Here is a 20,223-nt window from a genome sequence, read left to right on the forward strand (position 1 = left end):
AAGGAAAGGGAAGGGAAGGAAAAAAAAAGAAATTTCTGGTCAGTCAAACCAGTTAGGGAAAAAGTAGAGAGTGTCATTAAGAATGAGCACTTGGGAGTGAGGCAGCTGAGTTTAAAACTGAACTTTGCCATTTCACAGCTGGACGACCTCTCATCTTCGGTTTCCTCTTCTGTAAAATGTGGGTTATAATGGCACCTACATCTCATAAGGTTGTGAAGAGGATTTAAATGAATCAATCCATGTGAAGTACTTAGCACAGTGCCCAGCACAATGTAAGGGATCAACAAGTGTCAACTACTGCTATACATATAGGAGCCTCAGAAGAATAAATACTCAAGCGGATATGATAGGAAGGCTGTAAAATAAAATAGAAAATAAATTATGCTGTCCAACTCAATTAGATAAATTTGTGTTTTCTTGGTGGGCAAAGAAAAGGGCTATCATTCACCCTTTTTATATATTTGTATAGTTTAACAAGGCAAGAGAGTGTGCATTAAAATAAACCAAAGCGGCTGTGGGAGCCGCTGTGCTTGCTGTCCGCGGAGTGGAAGTGCATGCCTTTGTTAGTGTCCCTGGCCATGGCGCTGCAGCTCTCCCGGGAGCAGGGAATCACCCTTCGCGGGAGCACCGAAATCGTGGCCGAGTTCTTCTCATTCATCATCAACAGCATTTTATATCAGTGTGGCATATATCCATCTGAAACTTTTACTCGAGTGCAGAAATACGGACTTACCTTGCTTGTAACTACTGATCTTGAGCTCATAAAATATCTAAATAATGTAGTGGAACAACCAAAAGATTGGTTATACAAGTGTTCAGTTCAGAAACTGGTTGTAGTTATCTCAAATATTGAAAATGGTGAGGTCCTGGAAAGACGGCAGTTTGATATTGAGTGTGACAAGACTGCAAAAGATGACAGCGCACCCAGAGAAAAATCTCAGAAAGCTATCCAGGATGAAATCCGTTCAGTGATCAGACAGATCACAGCTACAGTGACATTTCTGCCACTGTTGGAAGTTTCTTGTTCATTTGATCTGCTGATTTATACAGACAAAGATTTGGTTGTACCTGAAAAATGGGAAGAGTTGGTACCACAGTTTATTACCAATTCTGAGGAAGTCTGCCTTCGTTCATTTACTACTACTATCCACAAAGTAAATAGCATGGTGGCCTACAAAATTCCTATCAATGACTGAGGATAACATGAGGAAAATAATGTAATTGTAATTTTGAAATTTGGTTTTCCTGAAATCAAGTCATCTATAGTTAATATGTTTTATTTCATTGGTTAATTTTTACATGGAGAAAACCAAAATGATTCTTACTGAACTGTAATTGTTCCTTTTATTTTTTGGTACCTATTTGACTTATCATGGAGTTAACATCATGAATTTATTGCACATTGTTCAAAAGGAACCAGGAATTTTTTTTGTCAACGTTGTGATGTATATTCCTTTGAAGATAGTAACTGTAGATGGAAAAACTTGTGCTGTAAAGCTAAATGCTTTCCTAAATCAGATGTTTTGGTCAAGTAGCTCGACTCAGTATAGGTAGGGATATAAAATACAGCAAAAGAAGTCTAAATATTCAGAATCTTTGTTAAGGTCCTGAAAGTAACTAATAATCTATAAACAATGAAATATTGCTGTATTAGCTCCTTTTGACCTTCATTTCATGTATAGTTTTCCCTAATGAATCAGTTTCCAATTATTTGACTTTAATTTATGTAACTTGAACCTATGAAGCAATGGATATTTGTACTCTTTAATGTTCTGTGATACAGAACTCTTAAAAATGTTTTTTTGTGTGTGTGTGTTTTATAAAATCAAGTTTTAAGTAAAAGTGAGGAAATAAAGTTAAGTTTGTTTTAAAAAGAAAATAAAAAATAAAATAAAATAAACCAAAGCTAGGCAAAGAGAAAAAATGGAATATGAAGAAGCTGGCTTCTGGTCCACCTTCTATACATACATACTAAATCATATAGTCCAATTTTCCTCCCACAATTCCAGACCACAGTCCACAGGCCCCCAAAAATATCAAAGCTCAATTATTTGGTATATTATATGGTACACATATCAGGTTTCTTAGTTGTAAGCAACAGCAACTGACTATTGGTATTTTAATTGGAACAGGAACAGATGGGTAGCTCAGAACATTGCTAGAAAGACTGGAAAGCAAGCTTGAAAAATGAAAAGCTTGGCAGTCAGATCCAGGGCCAACTGTCACCACAAAGTCAGTCTGGTGAGCAGACAACTTCTTCTGCCCCAAACCTTATGCTGCCACCTGCACTGTCAAGCCACTAGACCTGGTCACTATTGGATGCCATCTTTACCACCTTTATCATGGCTGCGCTAGAAATAGATGACCCTGCTGAGAAAGCGAGGATATGGCCTTCTCAGACTTATAAGGAAAAATTCTCTAAACATAAAGGGTTCAGACGGTAGCCAAGCCCATCAAAAAAGAAAAAAGAAGCCAGCACGATGGCTCATGCCAGTAACCTCGGCACTTTGGGAGGCTGAGGTGGGTGGATTGCCTGAAGTCAGGAGTTCAAGACCAGCCTGGCCAACATGGTGAAACCCCATCTCTCCTAAAAATACAAATATTAGCCAGGTGTGGCGGTGGACTTCTGTAATCCCAGCTACTCAGGAGGCTGAGACAGGAGAATCACTTGAACCCAGGCAGCAGAGGTTGCAGTAAGCCGAGATCATGCCATTGCACTCCAGCCTGGGTGACGAGAAACTCCATCTCAAAAAAATAAAAATGAACTTTATTCTATGTGTGTATATAGTCATCTATGTTTTATTGTACAAAACTAAGATCATATTGTACATACAGGTTGAGTATTACATGTCTGAGATGCTTGGGACAAAAAGTGTTTCAGATTTTGGATTTTTTTGGATTTTGGAACATTTACATATGCCTAATGAGATATCTTGGGGATGGAACCCAAGTCTAAACATGAAATTCATTTACATTTCATATACCTATTATACACACAAGCCTGAAGGTAATTTTATGCATTTTTTTTTTTTTTTTTTTTTTGAGACGGAGTCTCACTCTGGTCCCCCAGGCTGGAGTGCAATGGCACGATCTTGGCTCACCACAACTTCTGCCTCCTGGGTTCAAGTGATTCTCCTGCCTTAGCCTCCTGAGTAGCTGAGATTACAGGCGCCTGCCACCACGCCCGGCTAATTTTTGTATTTTTAGTAGAGACAGGGTTTCACCATGTTGGCCAGGCTGGTCTCAAACTCCTAACCTCAGGTGATCTACCCACCTCGGCCTCCCAAAGTGCTGGGATTACAGGCTTGAGCCATCACGCCTGGTGTGTAATATTTTTAATAACTTTTGCATGAAACAAAGTTTTTGTTAAGTACTTACATGTGGAATTTTCCACTTGTGGTGCCATGTTGACACAAAAATTCACGATTTGGGAGTATTTCAGATTTTGGATTTTTGGATTAGGGATGCTCCACCTGTATAGATTTTAACAGCCTAACACCAGGTTTCTAAAATATAAATGTATTTTAAATATGAAGTTAAATTTAAGATTAGTTTTAATTACATTTCTACTTTTGCAGTCCTAAAATATGAGATTTCAACATGTGATAACTGAATGAAATGCATGGGCTGCAAATTCCAACTTTGCTAATCACTTACTGTGTAATGGTGAGACACTTACAGAACTTCCCTAAGTCTCAGTTTCTCCATGTGTAGAGGGGAATAAAAAAACCCATATCATAAGGTTGCTGTGAGGAAAAACAAGATCATACATTAAAAACCTTTAGCTCAGCATCTAGTGCCGAAAAAGTCTTCAATAAATGTTAACATAAAAATATAAGTTGTCACAATTTTCTGAAGTCTAGATTTCTCTCATAGAAAGAGTACTTTTTTTTCTTTTTTTTCTTTTCTTTTTTCTTTTTTTTTTTTTTTTTTTTGAGACAGGGTCTCTGTTGCCCAGGCTGGACAGTGAAGTGGCACAATCACAGTTCGCTGTAGCCTTGATCACCAGGCTCAGGTTCAGGTGATTCTCCCACCTAAGGCTCCTGGGTAGCTGGGACTACAGGCATGTACCACCACATCCAGCTAATTTTTCATACTTTTTGTAGAGACAGGGTTTCTCCATGTTGCCCAAATTGGTCTAGAACTCCTGAGGTCAAGTGATCCTCCTGCCTTGGTCTCCCAAAGTGCTGTGATTATGGGCATGAGCCACTGTGCCCCCAAGAGGAAAGAGTATATTTTATGTAAGATAATGAACTGCAAGTAAAGTCTTTATGGTTCATCCATGAAGCCAGAATGCCCTCAATTTCCAAGGTTCTTGAATCAAACAGTTGACTAGGGAGTTAACATGCCATCTGAGCAGGTTGGGCAGGGCAATTATAAAGCTTGCTCTCTTGATTTTTTTCTCTGTCTCATCTGGCAAATCATGTAAGGAATTTGTGAAATGGAAGGCATAAAATAGATCAACCAGTTTCTCTTTATCCATTGGGCAGGAGAGCTGTTACCCTTCCTATAGGGTTCATGAAAGTAAACAGGAAGGGAAAAACCCTCTGGCCAAATATCTGTTTATTCAAACCTGCTTATTTTTAATAGCTTTAAGTTCTTCAATATTTAATGATAACTATAATTAGTATGCTTAATATAGTAATTAATAATTAATGTTATTAATATATCTAGTCTGGAATTAATTTTTGCCTGCTTTATTAAATACATACTTAAAGTACATATTAAAGATATAACTAATTTTTTTTTCTTACCATTATTGCTGCTAACACCCTTCTGGGCCTCAGTTTCTTCACCTGTATGATGGAGAAGCCAGATTAGATTATTTTAAAAGTCTCTTATTTGATTCTGTGATTATAGATATAATTAATGTCAGTAATTTCTTTTTCTTTCTTTTTTTTTCTTTTTGAGATGTAGTTTTGCTCTTGTTGCCCAGGTGGTAGTGCAATGGCACAGTCTAGGCTCGCTGCAACCTCTGCCTCCCAGGTTCAAGCGATTCTCCTGCCTCAGCCTCCCGAGAAGCTGGGATTACAGGCACCTGCCACCATGTCCAGCTAATTTTTGTATTTTTAGTAGAAACAAGGATTCACCATGTTGGCCAAGCTGGTCTCGAACTTCTGACCTCAGGAGATCTGCCCGTCTCGGCCTCCCAAAGTGCTGGGATTAGAAGTATGAACCACCGCGCCGGGCCAATGTCAGTAATTTCTAATGTCGATAATTATACCAAGTCCTTGTTCACTTATGCAAGTTAAAAAAAAAAAAAAAAGGGAGGCTGGGTGCAGTGGTCCCAGCACTTTGGGAGGCCAAGGAGAGCAGATCACTTGAGATCAGGAGTTTGAGACCAGCCTGGCCAACATGGTGAAACCCCGTCTCTACTAGAAGTACAAAAATTAGCCGGGCTTGGTGACACGGGCCTGTAATCCCAACTACTCGGGAGACTGAGGCAGGAGAGTCACTAGAACCCAGGAGACAGAGGTTGCAGTGAGCCGAGAATGCACCACTGCACTCCAGCCTGGGCGACAGAGCTAGACTCCATCTCAAAAAAAAAAAGTGCTGTTGTTAGGAGGGGAAAGCAGAAGCAAGGCAAGGATGCGTCCCTGAACATCCAATGTTCAGAAACCCGCACCGCTACTATTTAAAACAACTCAGTTGAACTAGGAGAAGAATGAATATGTTACTCAATTAAACACATTCTGAAGACATCTGGGGCAAGGGGCGGACAGGGAATCAAATCTCCTTTCCCCTTTCAAATCTTAGAGAGACAGATGATGGGTGAGGCCTCTGACCTGGGTTTCCTCCTCTGAGGAAGTGTTGGGTCCCGAGGCCCTCGCCGGGAGAGTCAGGTGGCGGCCCGAGGCAGCTCAGACCGCGCCTCAGGAGCGCTCGAAGCCGGACGACGCTGACAGAAAGGAACGCGAGGCCTCCTTGTCCCCAGAGACAAAGCGGGGCTCTTCGCAGCCTCGGGGACGTGCCCGGAGTCACTTTCCTTTCCCTCCGAAACCACCTACCGGCGCGGGCCGGGAAACGCACAGGGCTCAAGCTGGGCCCTCAGCGCGAACCAGGGAAGAGCCCGGATGCTGCTCCTTTCCCGCCCTAGACCGGCCCCGGTCCATCCAGAGGCGCGACGCTGCAGGCCGGGGAAGGGCCCGGATGCTGCTCCCTTCTTGCTCTGCCTGGGGCCCAGGAAACAGGAGAAACGGAGCGGCGGCGTTGGGTCAAGAACTCAGAGGGTGAAGGCTGGGAAGCCAAGGAATGAAAGCCGTCCTGACCTCGGCGTCTGGGCTCCCCTGCAACCTCGCAGGGCCGCGAAGGTCCTGCGGCATCTCCTTTAGCAGTTGCCCTTGCCCAGCCGACCGGGGGCAGGCGCTGGTATCCCCTGCCCGCTCCTCGTGGCCCCGGCAGAGCCGAAGTTCCCGCGGCCGCCGCTGCCCGAGTGACTCGATCGCCCGAGCCGACCTCTTCCCAAGCCTTGGACAGCTGACCCCTGCGCACCCTAAAGGAAAGACCCCATTTGTTCCTCAGAATGGGAAAATTCCCGTGCATACTTTGCCAGAACTGTGTTGCTGATATTTCGGGGGTTGGGGGTACCATTTTAAATTGTGGCTTTCTGCCTTCTTGTCATGGTTCTGTGGCGACTTAAAACGAAGTGGGTCGTAAATCGTAAAAATGTCCAACGCGGCTGAAAAGTGTCCCAGTTTGAAAAGAAAAGTCGCTCAATAATTTTTCTTTTATTTTCTGTTGCAAGCATTTGTGTATTTTTTCCCAACCAATTAACCACACAAGCCTAAATGAAAATGCAGAACTGATTTCTATAGATTAGCCTTGTGACTAGACGTTTTACCAACACGTTTTTAATACAAGAGTAAAATGTAATGAGCTGATTAAAAAATGGAAACACGTGTTTTAGTTGTGTTTGAACATGTTGCAAAAAGCGACATTGGTCTTTTCATTTATTTCCAGTAAACTCAAAATGCAGTCATTTAAGCGTGTTTTGCAGGACATGATGAGGGTTTAGAGTTGCCTAAGGAAAAAAAAAAAGCAAAGGTGTTTAGAGGCTAGCGCCTATTGAACATACCTGTTTAATTGATATTTTGTTTGTAGTTCTGCTATCGAAGGTCAGCTAATTGATATTTTGTTTGTAGTTCTGCTATCGAAGGTCAGCTAGCTGTATTTGATAGCTGGTATTATTAAAAATAAGGCACTAAAACACTGAGGATTCCAGCTCGCTCCTTCAAACACTGACAACCATTGATGTCCCTTTGGGCATCAGGTTCTGCTGAGATCAGTAGGACCCCACTGGGATGAGATGAAGGAGAATGTGGAAAGTTGCATTGCAAAGAGACTTTATGTTAATAGTTTGGGCTTGCGGGTGTGTGTGTGTGTGTGTGTGTGTGTGTGTGTGTGTGTTAGGTACATGAGTGAGTCTTGGAAAAAATTAAGATATATGAGTCAGAACAATTTAGAAGGTATGCTGCGCCACAAACTAGCCAGAAAAAGCAAACACATTTTTAAAAGGTTCAGAGTTAGAACCCCTCCTGGAATGTCCCTTGTATCTTGAAGCCCTTTCTACATGATACTTCTTGACAATTTAAGGGAGGTCGAATTTGTGTGTAGGCAACTCCTCTTCCATTTATTCTTTCCCATCTAAGTTTAAAAACAAAACAGAAATATATGTGTGTGTGTTGAATTTTACTTGCCCTCTAAGATTGTTATTTTTATATTTTAAAAACGTATGTCTTTAAAGGTAAGTAGCACATTTTATTATTCAAACAAGATGGCAGAAGCATTCAACTCAGGTTGTTTCAAAGATTCAGTGTTCCTAATGGCCTCAAAGTCAAGGACTTGACTGAGTGGGTGTCCAGTAAAACAGAAATGGAAAAAATAACTCATATCTAGCCTGAAACAGATTGCATGGAATAAGTCAGGGAGGGACAAAATCAAATAAGGATTTTAGAATTTAAAAGTGCACTGGACTCAGGTTCTAAGGTGCCCTGTTTTTTATTTAGGAAGTGAGAGTATGAATACTGACTGCTCTCAGTCAAACCAATCCACCTCTGGGTGCCTTTTTCTGATCCATAGGGTGAGAGATTAGGGATGTGGGTCCCATTCAATTCTGATCATTTAGGCACAAGGAGTCCTAAGGCAGAATTTTTGTGTGTTCTCAGAAATGCAGGCACAAAGGGGACTTATCTAAGGCAGAGGGTCACCAAAATTGACCAGTGACTAGCTTATCCAATAGTGGCATGCTAACGTGTGTTCTTGTATGTACTGAAAAAGCTATAGCATTTCTTTTACAGCCCCATCCAATATAAAGAAAGATGTTGTTCATGCACTAATTTCAAAATTTTTAAGCAGAGGAGTTGCCTCTCAAAATAAATTAAAGCCTGAAACGCCTAGAGCTTCTACTTTAAGAATGATTATTCTTAAGGAGGAAACAAACAGCAGTGACCATTTTTTACAGACGTGCTCAGCCATCAGGAAAGCTTAATAAATCCCTATTTAGTATGCATTTATGCAGTGATTACATGAACTTTGACCTCTGAAGAGCTGTAGCAATTAGCTTCAGTGTCTAGCATCTTCTACTCACCATTCCCCACTGGCTTCCTTGTGTCTTTCTTTTTCATATCTCAATACTTCATGTATTAAGAAAGCGTAAAATTTAAAAGTTGACTTTCCACCTGAGGTATTTGCTTCTGTGCAAGCCAATTCTCCCTCCCGTCTTTCCCACTCAACAGCCATCTCAGATGGATATTGGGGCTCTGATTGTCAATATTACTCAAACACAAATGGATTTCAATTCAATCTTGCCCTGTACTTTCACAAAGATAAACTCTAATGGCCCAAAGAGCTTCATTTCATAGCTCGTGGCATCTGAAATAAATCAGATATCTTCTGTGAGACTAATTTAACATTTTTAAAATGTTTGATGTAATTTATTTAAACTCAAACCTAATGGATTAGCAGAAAACTAGAGGAGGAGGCAGGAGAAGGGCAGCTGGAAGCTTCCAAAAAAAAGAAAAAAGAAAAAAAGGAAGAAAAGAAAAGAACCAGGAGGGGAGAGGAAAGTGTTTTAAGTTTCTGGTAAACATTGTTTAGCAAAAGAATAATAGGAAAGTTGCCCCTTTCCCAAAGAGGGATGAAACTATAATTGTTGCCTTTAACTGAGAGCTCAGATAAACTGCTGGGACTCATTCTAAAGTGACCCATCACTGCATTCATCTCTTCTTGAACTTTCAGTGAACCTGAGATTAAACAGGGGTGAGCAGCTAAGCAGTTTGTTGTTAGCAGCCTTTTCAACAACCCTTTCAGACTGAGTAAATATTGATCGGTTTGAATCTGATTGTCCCAAAGGAAAACACCACCGCATTTGAATAGCCTCCAAAAGTAAACTTTAAAAGGTGAAACCCAGAGCAGACTTCAGAGCCAAAGCAAGACCTCAGCTCAGCCTAGTTTGGGAACACTGTATTTGGGGAGTACTTTGGGTAAACATAGAGGAAGTAAGGAAAAAAACATTAGAAAACTAGAATTTTATATCACAATTATCTCAGGTGTCTATTTGAGACCCTTGTCTCCTTTTTAAATGTATCAATAAAACGTTATTTTCAGTTTTCCCAATCTATGTTGTTTCAGTTACCATTGCTGTCATTTTTCAAGTAGCTAACTGTGCTCCTTAGAGACCAAAGCAGAAAGAGAGAGACCTTGAAATAGGATGTTTTAAGCGCCTTTGATTTAATCGATCGGGAGGGCTAAAAAGATACAAATGTTTTCCTTGTTGAAAGGTGTATTAATGTTTCCTAAATGCATTGCTTGTTAACTGATTTATTCCATGAGCTAGAGAAAGCTAGAGATGGTTAGCCATAATTTATTGTTCTCTCTCTCTGCTACATTAAAACCAGCACCTTAAAGACTGGAATCTCCCGGATTCCAGCGGATCAGGCCCTGCTTTTAGATATTGAAATGGAGTCAATGGCATGCTAATGACACTTTAACACATTAAAGTATTTGGAAGCCAGCCATCTGTTTTGCTGTGTGGCCTTACACTAATAAACAAAAGATACAGTATAAGGCCAGGCAGGAAATTAAAGAAAGGGTTGACTGTCTTTGAAGTTCTTCTCCATCCACTTGAGTCTTTTACAGGCAACCTCCGAACCCAGCAGCTGAGGGGAGGGCACCCGGTGCCCTTGATATGGCCGCAGCAACTGCACCGCAAAGTTCAGCCTTCTCTTCTTTGACAGGGAAGTGCAGGAATTCTCACGAGGGCTCTAGACAGCCTGCAAATTCCAAGATTTTGTAGGATTTTTCTCCTCCAGCCCATCCTTTGTAAAACACCCTTTGGGGAGGAAGGAAGTCATATGTCTGTATTTGTTTTCAATGTCGTAAATTCTCTGCTCTACTGTTGGTCTAAATAAAATGCCTCCAAAAATGTGTGAAAGTAAAGGAAAGCAATAAAGAGGTCTGGGAGGAGAGCCACTTTGAACTCTATAATTTGCTGTTTTCCTCTTTTGAGAGCAGATATGTACCTTGGTCAGAAACAACTTGGATATTGAAAGGCTTCAGGGTAGCTTCCACCTGGGAAGTACCTGTTGAGCCCAGAGAAGAAAATGACATTTTTTTTTTCTGGGTTATGTGGCATGGAATTAGAACTATGGATCCATTACAGCCATGGTGGCTATGAAATCAAAGCTGAGTCTGAAGGGAATGAGATATGCAACCCAGAGATGGGGAAGAAGGAGGGAAGAGCCACAGGAAGGGATGGATGTTGACAGGAAGAATGGGGGAAGGGATGCAAGGGTTTACTAAAAACACTCCATTTGAAGGGTGGAATATATCAGAACTCTGCGTGATAATCCAAAAAGAAGGAAGAGGAGTGGAATGAGAGCCCCATCCTCACAACAACTTTATACTGGAGCTAATTAAATGTGAATCTCTTAGCTATTGGTTCACTGATGTGAGGAAAGACTGACTGAAGACAGTTCTGGCTTTTGAAGGGAGTTCTGTGTATATATATGTCAACATCCAGTTGGAGGTGAAAAGGTTAGCACTTGACCCAGGAAGTGTCCATGTTTGTTTCAAAAATAAATCTGCTTCATAAATTTCTTCATCAGTCTTTTTTTTTCCATTATGAGCTTTGATTATAATAAAGGAACTGTTGCTAACTTTTATTCAAGAAAAGGCCCATCTCTTTGAAAATATTTACCACCCTTCTCCCTTTCCCCTCATGAAATATGCCAACTTCGTAGGAATTAACAAATTGTAGCCCAGCCAAATACATGGATGCGTAAGCATACCTGAAACTTGAGTATATTTATTTATTACAGACATCCTAAGACCCGTAAACTCTGCTCTGGATCATATCTCTCCAGGATCTCAGAGCTATTCATGATTGTACAGGAAATGGGGAATATCATAGGCTCACAAAGGATAACTGATAGAACTCAGTGTGGTACTTCGGGGACATCAAACATTGTGCGACATGCAAAAGACTATTCACGAATCACACAAAATATACATTCATTGTGCCATCCATCACATTAACAATTGACCTGAAAATACATTATATCCAACTAAGATAACTAGAAGGAAGAAGTTGGTTTGAATAATACTTTTAGGTTCTGAATAACCCAGCACAAATTTTAAACAGAGGGTGGCCCAAGAAGAAAGGAGCGGAGATTGGGAAAGACTTAGCACAGGAAGCTGGATTTCTGAACTTTGTGCTCTGCAGGGCTTCTTAAATGTAAGAACAAATTGAGGCTACCCTCCGAGGCATCTGATTGGGTTTAAATGAGGGAATTTGTTCTTTCATTTATAAAATTGTACCAGTTTTGAGAGTTTGCCCATCCTGTTTTAGTAACTTACACATTTCTAGAAAATCTGTATAAAGGTAAATCTCTTAGGACAAAGTATTTACAACCAGCAAACTCACACACATGAAAATGACTTAAATTAAGGGATGAATTAATTGTGTAAACACTAGTGTATCTCTTCTTCGTGAGCTCCTGGACTCTCCTTTCACTATATCCTACTTTCAAGGACAAGGGAGGAGAGCGCTGTACATATAGTTAGATAAAAGATGAGAAGATTCCTTCTGGCATGTTTCTGTTGACAAAGGGAACTATTTTCCAGAAAGTCATCTGAAAGGAACAGTAGGTTCTGTGAATTCTCTTAAAAGCAGGAGGGATGTTAAGGCCCACCAGAAAATGTATGCTGGCACCCAATCTGGATTAAGGTGTTAACGAGGCACCAGGTCTCTGGTCCAGAATTATCTGCAAACATATTATCCTGGCCAGGAGCTCCCCAGATAGGATCAGAAAGGAAGAGACTGTAAATGGAAAGAAAGATAAGCTAAGCATGTGCTTTGGGTAAGAAGTCCCAGCCCAAGGAGATGCCTGGGCTGTGGTCTGGGACTGGAGCCGCCTCAGTGGGAGGTAGTCAGAGTGTCTGAGGTAGAAGACCCTGGGGAAGGAACGCAGGGTGAAGAGCTGGACTTCTCTGAGGATTCCTCGGCCTTCTCGTCGTTTCCTGGCGGGGTGGCTGGAGAGATGGGCAAGAGACCCTCCTTCTCACGTTTCTTTTGCTTCATTCGGCGATTCTGGAACCAGATCTTCACTTGGGTCTCGTTAAGCTGCAGGGATGCAGCGATCTCCACCCTGCGGGCGCGCGTCAGGTACTTGTTGAAGTGGAACTCCTTCTCCAGCTCCGTGAGCTGCTTGGTAGTGAAGTTGGTGCGCACCGCGTTGGGTTGACCCAGGTAGCCATACTCTCCAACTTTCCCTGGGGCAAAGTGGGAAGCCATGAGATGGAAAAGTAAAAATTTTTAAACCGACTTGAGATTACTTACACGCTTCATGGCAACACTCAGGTAAAGAAAAGATCAAGAACTCAACATAAATCGGGCTGTGGAGGGTGAGTGATGAGGTGTAAAGTGTTAACCTGAAGTCAACCATTAGCGTGGTCAGATCGGTGATTAATGGAGCCTTAAGATATTAACAGAACACTACCGTCACAATAACCACCCCCACACACTTCCTACTTCCCAAATGTATAAAATCCTTGAAAACACACCAATCCCTGAGGCTTCTTTGCCCCAACACCTCTGGGCACCCTCTCCATGCACTACAACACCAGTCTTAAAGCCTTTTTAAAAAAAAAAAGATAATTATTAATTTTCCTTGGAAATTAAGCATACCAGCTCCTTCCAGTTTAATCAAGGAGCATCCACCAACCAGCAGGACTGACCTGTTTTGGGAGGGTTTCTTTTGACTTTCATCCAGTCAAAAGTCTGCGCTGGAGAAGATGTCTCCGATGCAGGGGAGTGACAGGCTTCTTGGTGGCTGGCGTGGAGAGGGGACAAGGAGTTATTATACGTAGCCAGGGCCAGGCTCTGGTGCTCTTGTCCATATGAGTGGTGAATGTACTGAGGCGAGCCCACCGCGCCCCCGGCATAACCCTGGTGGTGGTGGTGATGCTGGACCATGGGAGATGAGAGATTTCCAGAGTAAACAGCGGGAGCGCACTGGGGGTACCCACCACTTACGTCTGCTTCCTGATTTAACGCGTAGGGGCTGTAAGGAGCACTGAAGTTCTGTGAGCCATAGCTTGGACCACAACTCGAGTGGGAGTAGGACACCCCCAGGTTCCCGGAAGTCTGGTAGGTAGCCGGCTGGGGGTGGTGATGGTGGTGGTGGTGGTGGTGGTGAGGCGAACCGATCTGCACCCCCCTGCCCACTAGGAAGCGGTCGTCGCTACCGCAGCTGTTGGTACTGACCGCGCACGACTGGAAAGTTGTAATCCCATGGTCCGAGGGGTAGGCTCGGGCTGAGCAGGTCCCCGAGTCGCCACTGCTAAGGATGGGGTATTCCAGGAAGGAGTTCATTCTTGCATTGTCCATCTGTCACTGAGTGACCTGGTCCTGCGAAGCCCTGGGTGACCGTGCCAACTTTCTCACTTCCTCCATGGGGCCTGAGAAGAAAAATGATATGAATGTACAGTGCGCAAGGGGGGGGGGGCGGGAGGGTGGAGGACGCTAGGGGAGGGGCACGTGACGGTGTCAGCCAATGGCTGAGCCTCCTGCAAAAGTTTGCCGGCTTCCGCGGTGATGGATCACCGTTTCAGTGGCATTTAAATCCCCGGCGCTCCGCCGTCTAGGTGACGCGCAGTCGCCCCCCCAGGCAGCCCAGGCGGCGGCAGCTGCTGCGGCGACTGCAACGGCAGATTTGGAGTGCTGGAGCGAAGAAGAGCAAAGGCTGCCTTCTGCGCGCGCCCGACTCCACTGCCCGCCCCGCCAGGCCTCCGGGAGGTGGGGGCTGGGAGGCGTCCCCCGCTCCCGCCCCCTCCCCCCACTGTGCACTGAAAGATGAACTGGCGAGAGGTGAGAAGGGAAGAGGGCTCCCGGCTCTCTCGGGGCGGAAATCAGTGGGCGGGAGGTCGCCGGGTGGCCGCAGGTTCGCAGGCCCAGCCCGGAGCGCGCCCAACCGGAAGGCGGGGAATCCGGCTGACACCGAGCCCCGGGTTCCCAGGCCGCCTTCTCTGCTCTGAGGCTGTGCTGGGAGACCATGGGGCTGTGAGGAGCGCACAGAACCGTGGCAGAGGGCGAGGCTGGGCCACCGGCTCTCCAAACGCGGAATGGAGAGGGAAGAGCGCAGAGGGCTGGCTGGGAGGAACTCGGGTGGGCGTGAAGGAGACAAGGGCAAGAAAAGAAACTTCCCTTCTTCCAGGAGAGTCTCCAAAACCCTCTCCCTACAGCCCCCGCTCTTCATTAGCATGGCAATGAGGAGTTTCTGTAATTCGACCGGGGAAGGAGGGGGGTGCGGATGAGCCCTGGAAACCGGGCTCGCCGGAAAAGGCCGGGGGCGGCCGGGCTCTTCTTCCCCACCCTCCCTCTCTCTTCGCTTTCCGCCGTTTCTTTCCCACTCAGTTTTGCACCGGGAGCCCTCCGGGATGCGGAGCTACTCGACCGCCGGATTTTTAGGGGTAGGAGGCGGGGGAGAGAGATGACGCTGCCGGACGTGGCCAGCGTGGGGGCCGGGCCGTGCGCTGCAGGCCATCTGCAGGCGCCGGAGACCCAGGAGCCTCCGCTCCCGCGTGGGCCTCGCAGGGCCGGTCCACAGCTCCAACAAAGTAGCTGAACTTCCTTCGTTGCGTTCCTCTTTTTCTGGAGGGGAATGTCAGAAGAGAGAGAGCGCTTCCTTTTGTAACCTTCCTCATTCTGCTGCGCGTCTAGAGTGGGTGTGGGGACTGGCAGGTGGGAGGGGCGGTGGACAGATGGCTGATGGTGGACGGAACACTTTACCCCAACGACACCTCCTCCCCTTTCCAACTGGCTGAGCAGTTGCTTATGAGAACCTTCAAGTCTTTCCTTAGAGAGACACGGGAAAATCTGACCCTCATCCCAGGCCAGGGGTCCTGTTCCCCATCACGCTCCTTCTACCCTGACGCTGCTGAGGTCGTTAATTGTTGTTTACTATGAGGTTTCACTTAAACCCTGGGCTTGTAGAGAGGAAAAAGCCAAACGGAGACCAATAATTGATGCAGTCTTGGGTAGGAGAAATCGAGAGCTCGTCCAGGAAGCTTTGCAGCCAATGCTGTATAAATTTTACTCCAACCATGTGTACAATGTTGGAATCAGATGAAATTTATAGTGAGGAATGTATGTGGGTTTGGGGTTTCCACTCCCCTTCAGCCTTTCCTCCCCTGTTAGAACAAGGAAGGTTTTTTTTTCAAGGCAGGCACATTTCAAATATGTTAGTCACCCTTTCGGTCTTCTGTATTCTGTTCTCCACGTACCGAAGCTCCCCCAAACCTGTCCCCTCAAGAGGGAAAACCCATGCTGACTCTGGACTCCCTCAGTAACAATGAAACATTCTCCCCAAACATTTCCTTTCAGGATGGTATTTCTCTGTGACTTTGATCCATTCCAAGCATGGTTAAGAGGGAGCAGGGGCAGGAAAGACCCACTTCCTGGGGTTGGGCAGCCACCCCTGCCCCAGTTTGCTCCTGGGAATCTTCCTTCTGGGGAAGGGGAAAGGCAAGGCTGTCCTCCTGGAGGTGGCTTCCTTGGGAGCGCCAGCTTCCAGCGGCAGGGAGAGAAAGAGCTCCTATGGGGCAGTGGGCAGGATGTGAGGAGGTCGGTGCTGGCTATGCGAGCAATCCTTCCTCCAAGCCTGAGCAAGTCGGTACATTTTCCCCCGCTGCCTCATTTCTGTATCTTGGTTGCCCTCCTCAGCCTGGGTTTGCAGGACCCTCTCGGCTGCAGGGCGCCTGCCACAAAGCCGACCCCGGCAGGAGCCACTCTCCCTCTGCTAGTTCGCTGCCTCGGCGCTGCTCTCCCTCAGCCTCTCTTCTCTCCTGGCCTCTTTTCGGGGGTATCCTGGGTGGAGTGTTTTTCTTGGGATCACGAGCTTGCACTCGCACACAGGCCGGCAGACACACAGGCCCGCGCCCGCCCTCCTCCGCTTACTGTTCCCGGCTCCCCGCAGGCCGGGCGCTCACAGCCGGGCTGGCTATGCCTCGGCTGGCAGCCCAGAGCGCCGCTCTCGGGGAACAGCCAGACAAAGGCAGCCTCCCCTGGCCTCGAGCCCTTAGGCTTCTGTAGCTCGGTTCTTTCCCCACACCCCTCCCCCAAGAAATTCTGGGGGCTGTTCCACCGAGTAGGAGATTCTTGGCCCTCTAGGCAAGTAGGTCAGCGCCCCAAGACTCTTTCAACGCCTTGGGAGACTGGGTGAAAGGCGAGCTTGGTTACGCTTAAAATGATCGCCTACAAGCGGTTCTCTTGGCTCAAAATGCCTCTTTCAGGGCTCTTATACTAGAAGGGAAAGGAATGAGGAGGAGACAAAACGCCGCCGAGGCCCTGAACTGTTCATGGCATACGCGGCTCAGCCAAGCTGTTGTTTTAAAAGAGCAATAAAAATGAATTATGACTAAACGCCTTCTAACTTAATGCTTTCAGACGGGGATCCCCGGCAAATACGTAAGAGGATTTTTATTTGTGCATGTGTTCCTGCAATTGATCTCTTTGATGACATTTTCATTCATAGAAAGCGTTTGATTTATGAGCGTAGGACGAATCGCATCCAGGAGCTGCGCAGCCCTGGCCGCGACCGGGACGCCCTGCTCCGCGAGGAGCTTGGGGCCGGAAACCAGCCATAGTCCCCACACTCCGCCGCGGCAGCTGGGATTTAGCGGAGGAAGGGGAGAGGGAAGGTAGGGAGCAAACCTATGAAGAAACATCGCGTTGTCATTGGAACTTCCAAGCCTTTGCTGTTAAGAGCCAGGTTCTTAAATCAACCCGTCCCACACACATGTTGCTTACATGCTGCGTTTTCTCACGGTAAGTAGGTAGGCATCAGAAAAGAACTCAGAAAGGGAAAAATAACGTGGAGAGACCTAACAAGGGAGGGGGAAAAAAGCAACAACCCAGTGACACACCCTAGATCACGTTTTATTGATATTTCATTTAAAGTGCTTTTCTCTCTCTCTAGAACCCGGGTTAATTTATAACCTAGGGTATAGAAACACACCATTTTAAATCTCAACTTGCTAACCTGACTTCGAAGCATTAATGATCCATTATTAGCAATGTAAACAGATTTAAGAATGAAATATTGATTTTTCTGACCCTGAAAAAAAAAAAAGAATCCTAGAGTGACTGAACCAGAGGATTGGAAAGAACATTTTCTGGGGTGCATTTTCCAGATAGTAATCACTGTTTTGTTTTATTTTTGTTTTTCTCTGTCTTTTAGGTCTGTTGTGCCTGAACCCATCAAGAGCTGGGAGATTAATCAACCACACTGAAAATGTGGAGAGATTTATGGGGGAGGGGGTTGAAATGTGGATGTTTGAAACAAAAGTGTATAAATAAATGAATTGTTGATAACTTAGTTATTGACCTGGAGACTGGTAGCTTATTAAAGAAACTCCATGTTACTCGTTCCTGGAGTTGGAGGTTTCTGTAGGCACTTTATTTCTCCACTTTCAAGAGCTTGGGCTTGGCCCAAATCTTAGACTGCCCAATTCTGTCTCTATTACCAATTTAAATCTATGGCTTGAACCTGTGCACTGAAAATCAAATCTATTCCTTTTAAAAAGAAGGAGGAGAAGGAGCAAAAAAGCAAAAACAAACAAACAACAACAACAACAAAAAAAACACTTATTGGAAGCCCTAGTCATTTTTTGGCTTTCTGTTTTGTTGCTGTCCATTGAAGACTTTGAACATGCTGCCTTAATAAATGTATTAAAATTGAAAAAGAGGATAAATTGTGCTAGAATTTTATTTACCAAGTTAGACTAAAAGAAGAAAAAGAAACTGTTATGAGCCTTGAAAAAGGGGAGAAAAATAAGAAAGCTATTTATAGCAAAGGAGAATTTATTCTACAAAAAATATGCATGACAATGCATCCTAATGTAATACAAAAATAAAAAGAAAGTGAAGATACAATTAGATGATCACTTTCTTGCAGGTCTCATATTGCTCTCAGGAAATCACATAAAGGGTGGTTGAGTTAGGTTTAAAACAACTAAAACTCCAAAATAATCTGTAAAAGATTTCTCTGTTTGGAACTGGGTCAGGGAATCACTAAACAGAAAATCCTCCACATTTAAAGGAGGGAAGGGGTAGGTCAAGAAGAAAATAAAAATAAACTCCAGAATAAAAGAAGGCAAAACCACCTGGTCAAAGGGGTTTTTGTTTTGTGATGCTTTGTTTTGCTTTAATGTTTTTAGTAATTCAGATGCTGCAAGTCGATTGTGGTGAGTGTGTCTGTAAAAAAGTCAAAGCTGTCAGCTGAAATATCTACGGGACTGTCGAGAGAACCTGGCAAACTGGGTGAAACTGTATCTGAAAGCTGCAGGCAGGAATCTGTGGAGAAAACGTTAAAGTCCTGCAAAGAGGGGACCTCGAGGGCCTCAGGACTGTCATTGTTTAGGCCAGCTCCACAGTTCTGGCCCATTGTTGACAAGCAGTTAGGAACAGTGGGTGACTGGTGCTGAAAATGTTTCAGATTTTTCTCATTGCTGGTTAAAGGCGAGACTGGGAAACTTTGGGAGTCGCCATTGTGTCCACTGGGAGCCTGCTGCTGAGAGAGGGCATTTTGCTGAAAAGTGTAGCCTTCCCTCTCCAGAAGGGCCCCAGAGACGCTAAGGGCTTGCTCAAAGAGCGTCTTCTCTTCCTCGTCCTCCTCTACTTTCTCGGAGTCCTCAAGGCTTTTACATTTCCCTTCGCTGTTTTGGTTTTCCTTGCACTGGGTCTGCCTCTTGTGCTTCATCCTCCGGTTCTGAAACCACACTTTCACTTGTCTCTCAGTCAAATCCAGCAGCGCTGCAATCTCCACCCTTCGGGGTCTGCAAAGGTACTTGTTGAAATGAAATTCTTTTTCCAGCTCTAGAAGCTGTGTGTTGGTGTAAGCAGTTCTCAGGCGCCGCGATCCCCCGCCGCTGCCATCGGCGATTTCCAGGGATTCTGCGGAAAGGGAAACCAACAAGAGACACACGCACAGTTGGAGGTGGAGGGGTCCGAGCGGGGTTATTCCACTGGAGAATAAATATAGCAGAAAAGATCAACTGCAACAAAATGGCCGCCCCTGGATGCAGTAGAGCTATTGTGCTGCCTTTCCTGGGAGCCCAGCCTGGGGAGACTCCGTCTCCTCCACCTCTATCGAATTCATGCCTGTGACTCCCCTCAACCTCTTCAACCGGGAGCAAACTTTATATTAGTCACAACACAATTTATAATTAATGCATCAGCTGCTTAGCTGAGCAAGAGCGATCTATCACTCTTCATTACTGTCAAAAAGCCAAACTCTAGGACAACTAGACAGGAGGAGGTCAGTTCCAACTCAAATAAATCATCCCACATTACACAAGTTCGGGAAAGTTTCCCCCCACTTCCTAAAAATATATATGTCTCATTGTAGAGCACAGGATCCCCTTTCCTCTCCATCAAACCCACTCCTGAGCCCACAGGGGCAGGGACAAGGCAACCAAGCATCTCTCCCTCTCCTCCTTCTCTCCCAGCCCACTCTCCCCTCCCCCAACAGCCACTCTAGGGGCAGCCCGGAGAAGGAATAGGGTCCCGGAGACCTGGGGCCAAGTCTTTGGACTGACCTTTGTGGCTGAGGCAAGCAGGGCCGGTGGCTGCGGCGGCGGCGGCGGCGCCCGGCGGAAGTGCGGTTTTCTTGGCCGCCTTCTTCTCCTTCATCCAGGGGTATTCGGGCGGCTGCAGGGCGCCGG

At 45.2% G+C, this 20,223-nt stretch overlaps 3 protein-coding genes and 1 pseudogene across 6 annotated transcripts in view; 2 read left to right on the forward strand and 2 right to left on the reverse strand.

Annotated features, from left to right (window-relative positions):
* Positions 1-514: 514 nt before the first annotated feature.
* On the forward strand, positions 515-1,874 carry LOC105509366 (annotated as a pseudogene). Its single transcript, XR_001001424.1, has one exon. The product of XR_001001424.1 is annotated as a mitotic spindle assembly checkpoint protein MAD2A pseudogene (transcript).
* Positions 1,875-10,976: 9,102 nt separating this feature from the next.
* Positions 10,977-13,982, reverse strand: HOXA1 (homeobox A1). Of its 2 annotated transcripts, XM_011938577.1 has the most exons (3): positions 13,535-13,982; positions 13,237-13,331; positions 10,977-12,771 (listed from the first exon to the last, which is right to left on the reverse strand). In XM_011938577.1, the coding sequence occupies exons 1-2, from the start codon at positions 13,886-13,888 to the stop codon at positions 13,272-13,274; spliced, it is 414 nt and encodes a 137-aa protein (XP_011793967.1). In that variant the 5' UTR covers positions 13,889-13,982; the 3' UTR covers positions 10,977-12,771; positions 13,237-13,271. The 2 variants fall into 2 exon arrangements, with proteins under 2 accessions (XP_011793967.1, XP_011793966.1); XM_011938576.1 differs by having other exon boundaries at positions 13,237-13,978.
* An 89-nt stretch (positions 13,983-14,071) lies between these two features.
* Positions 14,072-18,243, forward strand: LOC105509368. 2 transcript variants are annotated; one of them, XM_011938578.1, is made up of 3 exons: positions 14,072-14,368; positions 17,058-17,326; positions 17,739-18,243. In XM_011938578.1, the coding sequence occupies exons 1-3, from the start codon at positions 14,354-14,356 to the stop codon at positions 17,788-17,790; spliced, it is 336 nt and encodes a 111-aa protein (XP_011793968.1). In that variant the 5' UTR covers positions 14,072-14,353; the 3' UTR covers positions 17,791-18,243. The 2 variants fall into 2 exon arrangements, 1 of the variants encoding a protein (XP_011793968.1); XR_001001425.1 differs by lacking the exon at positions 17,058-17,326.
* A 101-nt stretch (positions 18,244-18,344) lies between these two features.
* HOXA2 (homeobox A2) overlaps positions 18,345-20,223 on the reverse strand; it is a 2,444-nt gene continuing 565 nt past the window's right edge. The window contains exons 2-3 of the mRNA XM_011938645.1: positions 20,098-20,221; positions 18,345-19,453 (exon numbers count right to left, since the gene is read on the reverse strand). Of these exons, the coding sequence (XP_011794035.1) occupies positions 18,714-19,453; positions 20,098-20,221 (864 nt within the window). The 3' untranslated portion in view covers positions 18,345-18,713. The remainder of the gene's footprint in view (positions 19,454-20,097; positions 20,222-20,223) is intronic.

Source organism: Colobus angolensis, unplaced genomic scaffold (genome assembly GCF_000951035.1).
Source record: "Colobus angolensis palliatus isolate OR3802 unplaced genomic scaffold, Cang.pa_1.0 Scaffold175, whole genome shotgun sequence".
NCBI classification, from domain to species: Eukaryota; Metazoa; Chordata; class Mammalia; order Primates; family Cercopithecidae; genus Colobus; species Colobus angolensis.